Consider the following 12,094-nt stretch of genomic DNA (forward strand, 5'->3'; position numbering starts at 1 on the left):
ACTCTCCATGTTTTCAATGGCCTGTATATTACTAAAGCAGGGGTCTTTAGTATTGCTGGAGGGAGAAATATCATTATTATTGAGGGAGCTGAGCTTGTTTAGTCTGAAGAAAAGGAGACTGAGAGGGGATCTTCCAAACACCTATAAATATGTTAAGGGTGGGTGTCAGGAGGACGGGGCCAGACTCTTCAGTGGTGCCCAGTGACAGGACAAGAGGCAACAGGCACAAACTGAAGCTGAGGAGTTCTGTCTGAACATGAGGAAGAACTTCTTCACTCTGAGGGTGATGGAGCACTGGAACAGGCTGCCCAGGGAGGTTGTGGAGTCTCCTTCTCTGGAGATATTCAAGACCCGCCTAGACAAGGTCTTCTGCAGCCTGCTCTATGTGACCCTGCTCCGGCAGGGGGGTTGGACTAGATGACCCACAGAGGCCCCTTCCAACCCCTAACATTCTGTAATTCTGTGATTATTAATTTTTTCTCTCTTCTATATTCTGAATTTGAGACCACACATCAACATTAGATTCCTATCCCAGGCAAACCAAGGTATTTGCATTTATATTACAGATTGGTGGATAGACAGACAGAGTTCTACCTGTGTATTTGCAGTATCATACAAATTTTAGTCAAATAAGTAATACTTCAGAAAGAAATCCTTTTCCTTAATGTTACTTTTGTCAAAAAGTTGCTGTATTTACCAAGCTAATAGCTCCTTACTAAAGTACAGACAACTGAAGACAAAAAAAGTGTTAATCATCTTTAGAGATGACCTTCTAAATCTATTATCTAGAGATAATAATCTTTAGAGATGATCACAATATAAGTATGGCTGACACATTAAGTGACAGCCAGGAAGTTACCTTTCTAAGTGTATACAATAATCTGTAAACTACCTCAAGGAAAAAGTACATTTACTGGAAATTCAAAAAATTCTATGTTGCTGCATTTCTTTCCACTTTATCGGCTGCTGACAGCAGCTTCCTTCCTTCATTTCAGACTCACATTTACTCCCCTTCCTCACTCATCTGGCCATGTCATTGCCCCGTTCCACTGCTTTCTACTCCACAACAATGATTAATTCCTTCCTTCATTTCAACAGAACAGCCACATTCATTTTCAGCTTCTTAACACTCCCTAACCTTACTCACATCATCTTCAATAGCTTGTTTGAAAATATCTTCCCACTTACTTGGTCCTAAACATAAATGTCAGTATTGTTGGCCAGAATTTTAAATTGGTCAGTAGTAAATTGAGTTCCTGTATCGGCTATTCCCAATCACTGCATCTTCTCTCCTAATCTATCCTTGTCACGTACGTTCTCTCTATATCGCTGTCATCCACCATCCTATCTTGCAATATTTTATTTTGGGCTTTCAACTGGATCTTCTTCAAATCAAAGCATTATAGAACTGATAAATACCAAACACAATGAAAAAATACATAGAAAGACACTATTAATAGTCCAGGGTTGAACTGTCAGTAATAATTAGAAAGTGGAAATAAATAATTTCTTACCCAAATTACTCCACCTTAAGCCTATATCTTAAGCTTTAAAAGATTTAAAAGCCTTGAACTCCGTTATTTAAACTTGCAGCTGAAGTCTTCCAGACAGTTAACCTTCTTTATTATCAGAGAATCTTAGATTTTTAAAGTGATTCAAAGTGCTACCCATTGCAGACCAAATATGCTCTGGGGTGCCCAGCACAAGAAAGACATGGACCTGTTGGAGCGGGTCCAGAGGAGGGTCAAAAAATGATGAGAGGAATGGAGCACCTCTCCTGTGAGGAAAGGCTGAGAGAGTTGGGGTTGTTCAGCCTGGAGAAGAGAAGGCTGAGGGGAGACCTTATTGGAGCCTTTCAGTACCTGAAGGGGGCCTGCAAGAAAGACGGGGAGGGACCTTTTACAAGGGCATGTAATGATAGGACAAAGGGTAATGGCTTCAAGTTGAAAGAGGGTAGATTTAGACTAGATATAAGAATTTCTTTCCTATGAGGCTGGTGAGGCACAGGAATAGGTTGCCCAGAGAAGCTGTGGATGTCCCCTCCTTGCAAGTGTTCAGGGACAGGTTGGATGGGGCTTTAAGCAACCTGGTCTAGTGGAAGGTGTCCCTGCCCAGGGCAGTGGGGGTTGGAACTGGATGGTCCATGAGGTCCCTTCCAACCCAAACCATGCTATGATTCAATGATTCTATGAATTTGGAACTGTAGGCCAATGAATATAGACAAAGATGTGAAGCATGTTACTAAACATATAAAAATGATCCAAAGTGGATCCTAGGTTGAACAAGAAACTAACATCAACAATATCATATTCCTCCCTAAAAAGGATGTCAGAAGCTGATGGCTTACAGTGTTACTCACCAGCAGTTCAAAGCTACCAACTTCTGTGTGCATCCAACCTGGGACAGAACCCTCATGGGTCTTTGTGATTATATAGGTGCACATAAGTGTCAGCAGACACTCATATAAACATAAAAACGAGTGGTAAAAAAGTTAAGTGCATCATGCTTGTTCTTAATCTTTTTTCTAAATTGCCTTTGAATGTTAATAAATTCCACTCAGGTTTTCATTGTGTGATTTATGATGCCAGAATCTGAACTGAATTAAACTTCCGTTCAGCTAGTTGCATATATGTGATACTACAAAGCAAGGAATTACAGAAATCACTTGTAATTAAACATATTTATACAAAGTAGTATTTTGATTTCCATCATACAGTAGCACATCATGAAACAAAACTGCTCCACTGAAATCACACCTTAATTTGATGTACAATATTACTATCATAAAATTAAAAAAAATATATAAAAATTTAAAAGTACGTAAGAACCGCCAGTATAAAATCATTTACCTTTATGTCTATAGCCAGACTGACAGCATGCATAGCATTCACAAGTATCAGACAGTTGTGCAGAAACTGCTCAGGAGTTTTTGGATTAGTGTACATCCTTACAAAGTGAGTAGCAACCTACAGAAGACAGAGAAATCAAACTCTTGATCTTCCACTAAGCAAAATTACTATGTTTGTATTTTCACTCTTTCAACAATACATAAAATCAAAATTTTTAACTAAAATTCCCTATTATGAATATACCCAGAGAAAAGTAAAATGAATACTGAAATAATAACTCTAGACTTGCTGAATCTTAGGGGTTTTTTTTTCTTTTTAAAAACCACATAAGCCAACCATTCCAAAGGAAAACAAGACCTGAATAAACCCACTTACACTAATAAACTGTGTAAGATTTACACAATATTAAGAAAAGTCCTTACCAAATATGGACAATAAGCTGCCAGCTGTGTTGCCAATACCAGACCATCTAGAAGATCTCGGTCAAAATTTACTATCCATCTCATTGGTGGTACTTCACCTGATTAAAAAACAGAGGAAGATGAATTAGACTCTCTCTTCCCTGAGACGCCTGATTTTATTCTAGATAGAGTAGAGGAAAAGGCACAAAAAGGAAACATCCATTCACATGTAGAATTTCCCAGGCATAATTCTCTTTTCAGCCATTGCTGAAAACATGACAAATCTCACCTAGAATATTGTAACTACCATTCATACACTCTGATACAGCATGGAAGAATATTCATCACAATGAATACTGTGAAAGCAGGAAAGCAGGTAACCTAAACCTAACCTCACAGATTAGATTCCTAAACATGTTAATTATTTATATAGGTATAAATCTCATATGGCTACTGAAAATATGCATGAATCCTTTAAAGTTGCAGTATTTAAGCACATAATAAGGAAAAGGTTATTGATTTTCTTTAAGTATTATTAAATTGTTTGTCACAACAGCAATATAAATGAAAGCTAACAGCTCAAGTCTTGTATTGTAAAGGCCTATGCCTCACAAGGTTAGATTACTTTTTATATTTCTAATGTTTTTATATATTTATTTTATTTAAAATAAAACTGGTAATTAAGAAAGTAAATAAAGTTTATTTATTAGTATTTCTTATTTGAAGCATTCCTTATCTTAAATATTTAACCTAGTATTTAAACAACAGACTTCTGTTCTTAAGCGTCATAATAAACCTTAGGAAGAATACAGTCATTTGAAAACTTTCAGCTCTCTAAAAAAAAGTTACTGACACACCAACAACTAAATGTTTCAAATCCCTGTCTATACCCAACTACCGGTACTTTGCTCTCCAGATAATATACACTTTGTGAAGTATGAACACACAAAAGCTGATCCTTTTTTAAGGAGAGTAATCTGGTCACAAATATTCAAGTACCGAGTCATGCCTTTTCTGTTGTATTATTTGTAGTTTCCTCCAGCTTCTATTGCAAAAATACCTACTAGTTAATTTTGTCTTCATCACTGTCTCAGGTCCAAGCTCCCAAATTTAGCAAACACTTTGGACTTCAGTCACCCACAAGGTTTTCAGGTAGACTGGGATCATGCTTTTTCACATAGGACAAATTATATAGCTTTTATCTCACTATACATCCAGAGAGTGTATTGTTTACCAAGTCTGAAGCTTCCTAAGTTGAAAAACTGATATGCTACAGAATCTGAAATGATCAAAAATCTCCTACATATTATAAACATATAAACATATTTATGTTATAATACAAAGAAATGTTATTTTCCTTAAAAAAGATTTTTAAGTTTGTAACACTGAACTGTTATGATAGTAATATAATGATGTTTAGAACAGGCATTTCATCAGCAAAAGAAGAATTTGGATACAGCAGTACTTGACACAGAAATTATTTAAAAGAATAGAAGCATGAAATGTTTCACCAGCTTACACATTTCAGACCTTTATTTCAAGGCTGTCCTTAAGAGCTTCATTTTACAAGATCAAACATGAAAGTAGGGGCACAAATCGTGTATCTTTTAAATGTCTCTATATTTACAGAAAGAGTCCCTTAAACTAAATGAAAGTTCAAGAAAGAGAAAACGATAGATTCTTTAAGCATTTGGAATACAATGGCCTTGTTTCATGGTCAAGAATGCCAAATCTTTCACTCTCACAAATTAGATGACACTACGCTATAGATGTAACAATTCAACCAGTGTTACTAAGGGCATTAAACTTGCGACAGCATTTTCGGGTATGCTATATACCCTGTGAACAACAACTATCAAAACCACACTGACTAAAAGAAAGTAGGCTGTTGTATATTGAAGATTACTAAATTTCTTAAGGTAATCTTATTCACTCCTCAGTACCTTCAGACGTCAGCCAGGCTGATGTATTCAAGCAAGTTACTGTCCAAAACCCAAGCCACAAACTCAAAAAACATTCAAAATGGAAAAATAATTCTTAAACTGAAACAGTGGTAACCATTCCATACAGTGCTGGAAGACACTATGAATCTTCAAAATGGCTTTCTTTTACTAGCACTTATTTTACTTGCGTTTATACCTCCTCAATTGCCTTCACTCACCTACTTTTGTTTGATATTAAGTGTGATTGCAAAATTTTAATTAGTGACAGGGAAAAAGTAGGTAGAGATGCTGCTGCTAATGTTATATCACGATTTATCAACATCAGCTGAAGTAATATTAATTGGTCCCCCAAGAAGTACAGTTAAATCAAATTTGCAAATAAGTAGCTATTATCAGCTACAGGTATAAATTGGGTTATGGAACTCCTCATTTACACCAAATAGATTAGTTAGAGACTTATACATTTGTTCTACAGTGCTGTAAATATTCTACTTCAGACTAAATTTAAGAGATAAACTATTCACCAATCAAAAAGAAGAAAAAAAATAACCATGGGGCAAATCATTAAATAGGAAGTGCATTCAGATGGAATCCCATATTAATACAAAGTAAATATATCAAATTGTAATCTCAAATAAAAATCCATTTGAGAAAAGACTATTTTCTAAGTACTTGCTTTCATAAACTAAGTCAGCCAACACACAAGAGAATTTTATCAAACTGCAACTTCATGTGCCACAGAAGAGTGAAATACTTAGAGAATTTTCAAAGATTGTTTACGAATAACCAGAAGTAAACTTCTGATGCGTATACGCTTTGCACCAGGGGTGCTGGTTCATTATGCTCCCACTAAGCAAGACACTTAGACTTCATAAAGTATCATTGCCATTTGTTGGAGCTAATGCTACAGGGAAAAAGAGGTGGTTATAAATAACTTTACATCCCTTCAGACACTGGGAAGCCCAAGTTGTGCAGCATTGGAACTGACCTCCAGTCAGGATGCAGCACACTGTACAGATGCAGTCTGTGGGAGGGTTAGCTCTTACAGGTTTTTGTTAAAATAAAACAAGTCTGCTAATCATTTCTACCATCAGATAAAAAGGATGATCACTTGAGAACTTGGTGGTGCTGAAGTTCTAAAGACAGGGACACTCTGGTGGGGTGAGCACTGGTACCAAGTGGGAGCTGTCTACGGGCTCCTCTGCTACAATTAGCTGGCAAAGCTTATCCTGTAGCCAAGGCATATGCACAGCGCAGCACAGGACTGCACCTACTCAATTTAACTGTTATGTGGATCACTTAGCTCCTTTGTGTATAGTGATCTCCCATTTAGGATTTCTACGACATAGTAATGGTTTTGTATGTTTATATTATTGGGAGAGAAGCTCCCCAAAATTATTTAATTAAAAATTAATAATAAAAAAAGAGTATCCTTTCCAGAAAATATCAAAACCGAAAGTATTTTTCATTACCAAGTACTTTGTGAGGTAGTCCTTGGCACAGCTTAAGGATTATCTTTTGCTGATTATGAAAGGAAAAAAAATTACAGAGGAATCAAGTCTTCTATTGATGATCCAAAACTGCATTTTAAGTACAGGTCAAAAAGAGTTATTCAGAAGACAATTCGGTACAGGACTTCTTATAACATGACACATAAAGATAGTAGACATTCAGAAAAAAATACATACTCTGTAGGGAAAGATCCTTTTTTGTGGCATGAGCAGCAAATAAAGAACCTCAGAAGGACTTAGTGTGCTATGAAGAAAGATACCATACACCTAAAACAAACTTCCAACCTGCTGCTTTTAGTAGCAGTCAGTTCAGACTTCTTTTTTTAATTTCATGCTAATGTACAATGATGTGGGAATAAAGATGTTGCTTGGTCTAACTTACTAAGCATTAGAGTTTTACCATTACTCCTACAAAATACTTTCATGCAGGGTGCTAGAGATTATTTCTTTAACTGCTATAATAAATACTCTGTTGCAGTAGAAAAAAGAACGTATAAAAAATTCAGTGGGAAAGTAATTAAAATATTAATAACTAATTACACTTCAAAAATTAATTCAACCTACACCAAACTCCTGTACCATATTCTAAGCAAAATCCCTCTTTTGTGATTCTTTTGCTCATTTATAGAATACAGATGCCTCAGCATCTGAAAAACTTAGATGTCTATCACTTCACATCAACTATTTGCAGATAATTCAGCATATTTATACAGGCCTAGTAAAAAAGAATAGGAGCAGATGCTGCATGAGCTTACCAACAAAGGCATGTATATTCATCTGGGCTTAACTCTGTGACATTGATAATGATTTTAGTTTGCCACTTCATCAGTGTGGTGATGTTTAGGCTTGGTCCAACAGCCCTTATTTTTTCCTATTCATGCTCTAAAGTGACTTCAAACACCATTTCAAATGACAGAAAAGATCAGCAGTTCATTGAGTTTGAAAGCCCACGGCTGCTGCTGCCCGCACCTCTCAATGCTCTGCCTCATCACTCTGTTCAATCTCTTCCCACCATTCTCTGTTTATACATCCAATTACATTCAACAAGATGGCTTTCACAACAGAAAGATCTTGGATCTAACCAGCTATAACTTTGGTCAGTATCTTCCCTTTCTCTCCCCCCCAAAATCTATTCGCCATATCAGAAGACAGACAGAAATCTTACTAGAAATGAATCATTATATGAAATACATTCCATCATATATTAATTATATTAATAATTGCACTGTTCTTAAACAGTCTCTTTTCTTCAGGAAGGCCCTAAGCATCATTTTGTTCCATTTTCATCATTAAAAATTAAGGTCTAATAATTTAAATAAAAGAACTGGCTTAAAAAGACAGGCAAACATTATCCTCTCTTTTACAGAAAACACCAAGTTTCTTCTCGAACATTAAAAAAAACTTATTTCAAACTACTATCTAAAAAATCTCTTCTGAAGAAAGTTTTAATTCAATTTAAACTGCAAAATATTATTTTATTGAATTGTTTCATTAATATGAACATATAGAAAACTAAATCAATTTACATGTTATCTAAATATTCATGAAATGTATGTTCAGTTAAAAAAAATCAAAAAACAGTATTTAAAAGAAGATCAGAGTAAAAATACCATTCTCTAAGTTTTCAAACCAAAATTAAAACATTCATTTATAAATTTTTAATGAAAAATATTTCACTGTGTCATAATTAATTTTTTTCCTATTGTTTAATTGCAACAACTTTTTTTTTCAAGCAGAAAACTCAAAGTTTAAGAATTCTTCATAATTCTGGAGGGCAAGGTACCAAAGATGAAGTCTGCCTGGATATATAACATCTCCCTGTAACTTATAGAACACAGTAAATATAGGCCTCAACATCTAAGCTGGGACAGTATTAATTTTAACTAAATTCAGACCTCCATTTTATAAATGTCTACTGTAGGAGACATTAATTTCACCCCAACTCCTTGATAAACTGTGTGCAGTTATTTCAAAAATATTTAATGTAGTCATTGCAAAGAACAGATACTTTAAAAACAGCAGAACACATTTATAAATGCTTACTTTCTTCCTGAAAGTTAGTCTTTCTAATACAAATCCATCATATTATTGATCATAGTTGGGACCTATAAAATTCAATAATGTTTCTGTAACTTTTTTTTATATTAACAGAACTCAGTCTCACTCTCAGCACACAATATTGGTATTTTTAATAAATTACCGTTTCCACATACTTATATTTAACTTGTTAAGATTAACTACTACTTTTTTCATTTAAAATTAGGTTCAAAATTGAATTGTTGTTCTGGTTAGTCATCTAGATTGATTTTCTCAGCCTGATTATGGAAACTCATGAAACCAGATGCTTTGATCAAAAAGTAAACTTTATTGTTATCCTGTTTTATCTTTAAATTTTACTTTGTGTACCATTAGCTACCTTTAGGCTTCTGGTGGGAATATTACTTGAGTGCACTTAAGCAATATCAGTTGTACCTAGTACCTATGTACTTTCTTCTATCTCCGCTAATCCTTTCTTTCATGCTGCTAGAATTTTCTGTGTGGTAGCAAAGCTGGTGTGGGAATAAAGCTGGTTAAAAAGGAAGAGCAAAACATTTCTTTGCTTTTTAAGTTTGGATCACACCAATCTAGTTTACCCTGCAGCCACATAAATGGCTGTACCAGTGGAGATGAAACATGGTAGCACTGTTGTTAAAAAAGCATTTATGAATTATAGCCTTATAGCCTACGTAAATCAGAGCATGAAGAAAAAAAAACATGAAGTGGAAGATTTTCCTATTCTGACTAATTAAATACTTTTCTAAGTATTTTTTGTTGTTCTCCAGTTAATCCTTCTACTATCAATCAAGCTATTTTAATGCTTATGAATAAATTAGTCAGAAAACATAATGTATTTTTCCTAATCACATCAAATCTGGCAGAAAATGTGCTAGCTAACCACTCTATAATAATTAAGTTTTTAAATATAATTACTCAATTTTAGTAGAAATAAACACAGGAAATAAGAAGTCTTACTCAGGATACCTCATTTTTCTCTAAGCATATAAATATATTAAATTTCATTTGTATCAGTATTTCTTGAGGAAAAAAAAATTACTAATGGATCTTTAAGACAAAGATTTTCAGCCAATGTCATGATGAAAACCTGACTGATGGGTGTTGTAGGCCAAAAATAGCTTAAAACATGAATGCTAACATGTAGCAGATAACTCTGTATGACTGGGGGAGAGGCAGAGAGGATATTGTCCAAAATTGAATTCTGAGACAGATTCCTGCTACTTGCTAGCTGCATCCCATAGGGGTTGCAAATTTTGATAACACCTAGGCTAACATGGCATGTTTTAAATTCTGCCATTAATGAAGAGGCTTGAGACAGAAGCACCAACTAGGCTGATCACGAGTTGTGCTTCTGCACATAAGACTATTTAGATTGGGAAAACTAGGGATCTGGAGTTACAGAAAGAAGACGATGCAAAAAAGAAGCATTCCCAAAAAGAAGCAGCAGTCTTGAAGAGACAACAAGGAACTGGAAAGAAGGTGAAGAAGTTCCTAACCAGAGGAAAGATCTTGGAAGTGAGAAAAGATCCTGAAGATCAGAAAGTTGCATAAAGACAAATGCCAGTGGATGCCCAGGGACTTTGGAAGGTGATGCCTGAGATTGGTAGCCATGAGCATCAGCACAGCATGAATTGACATGACTTTTGCCTGATGTTCTCAGGCCAGTAGCGACCTCCCTGCCAGGGAGGGAATTTGAGACCTTGAGAATACAGCACTGTGTGGAGCGACTGAGTGTGTGAAACGATCAGATCAGATAAGAGCTCCGACCTTGCTGGTTCTTCAATAAACCCCAGTATCCTGACACACCACAGACTATCGTTTACACTGTCTCACCCATGACAATAGGTAAAAATACTTCATAAAAGAAAATAGTCAAGCAGGATTAACTTGGAGTTGATGTGCAGCCACTCTTATGTAGTGTACTCAGATATTTACTATGGTTATGGAAAGCTAAAACATGCTGCAAGAGACAGTAAGTGATCTAAAATGCGAGCAGTTTTATTTCATTTGTGGATCCCACTCAACACTGAAGGAAGTAATGTTCATACTTCTTTCAGTGATTTGGGACTAACTTAATCCCTGCATTTATTTATTTTTAATTGGCAATTTTATTTTTAACTTGTAAAGGCAACATGTGGCATACATACAGTATTTTTTATTTATCTTTTATTTGGTAACAAAGTATTTCTTTGAAGATAGATAGTAGTGGTTTTATTCAAAGAAACACTCCATAAAAATGGCTAATTGGATCAACAGTTCCCAGCAATCTATGAAGAACTCTCTTTCCCACTGAAAATGAAATCTTTAAAACTGTTGGCCCCTCTTCTGAAAACCAGGAAGAAACAATATCCAGTCTTATTCTAAACAGATACATGAAGGTATTCTTTGGTATTCTTTTTCCCATTAAGAAAAAAAAAAAGCAGTACTAAATGGTTGGCAAGCCAAAATCACGATCTTCTTTCTGGTAGAAGAACACTGTTTAGCCCTCCGCAAAGAACACTACACTTAAAACAACTCTTCCACCACACACACCACATTATTTTCATTCTGGAAAAAATTATCATTAAAAAAATCACTAATCTTAAAAGAAAAATTCCAATAGAAAAGGTAAAAAAGTTGTAACACAGAAGTATGATGTATCGGTATTATCTGGATAAGACGATCATCTAGAAAGAACAAAATGGTCTTATACCAATTGTTAAAAACTCTTAAAGGATCAGATTTGGTTTAATCTACTAAGTTTAAGAGTTATGTTATATAAAAAAGTAAGAATAGAAATAAATCTTTAAAGACAGTACTGTATTTCATGTGAAGCTGTTCTGCTGTTTTCACAAGCAATAAAAAGTTAAATTCTCGCTATCTGTTGCAAAATCAACAGATATATGTTTAAGGAGGCACAACAGATGTCTTCACAAATGATAAATCTTCTGTAATGTACCCACAAGCAATTTTTTCAAATTCTGAGTTACTGAAAAAAACAGAAGAAAAAATATGTAGGCTTAGGCTAATATACTATAAGACTTTCCAAATAAACCTAATACATTCACATAAAAATCTTGAAACTGATGACCTGTAATGATCCAAGGTATGAAATAGTGCTTTATAAGAAATTAATAAATTCAACTATGGAACTACAAAGGAAAAGCAACAACTGAGTGATGACATGACAGCAGTCTATATAAGTGGGTGTGACACTGAGGATGGGAACAAGACGTTATTGTTAATTAGCTCAATGGAACACAAAAATTGGTCAGTAAAGGAACTACAGTATTAAGCAACAAGCTCGACACAAAATATTTTACATACAATATAGATTTTTAAACCTACTTATTGGT

The 12,094-nt window shown here is 34.9% G+C and overlaps 1 protein-coding gene across 1 annotated transcript in view; it reads right to left on the reverse strand.

Annotated features, from left to right (window-relative positions):
• The window catches only part of CFAP47 (cilia and flagella associated protein 47), a 359,445-nt gene that overhangs the window by 252,351 nt on the left and 95,000 nt on the right, over positions 1-12,094 (reverse strand). The window contains exons 34-35 of the mRNA XM_075430383.1: positions 3,272-3,369; positions 2,850-2,966 (exon numbers count right to left, since the gene is read on the reverse strand). Of these exons, the coding sequence (XP_075286498.1) occupies positions 2,850-2,966; positions 3,272-3,369 (215 nt within the window). The remainder of the gene's footprint in view (positions 1-2,849; positions 2,967-3,271; positions 3,370-12,094) is intronic.

This window comes from Opisthocomus hoazin, chromosome 1, assembly GCF_030867145.1.
Source record: "Opisthocomus hoazin isolate bOpiHoa1 chromosome 1, bOpiHoa1.hap1, whole genome shotgun sequence".
Lineage (NCBI taxonomy): Eukaryota > Metazoa > Chordata > Aves > Opisthocomiformes > Opisthocomidae > Opisthocomus > Opisthocomus hoazin.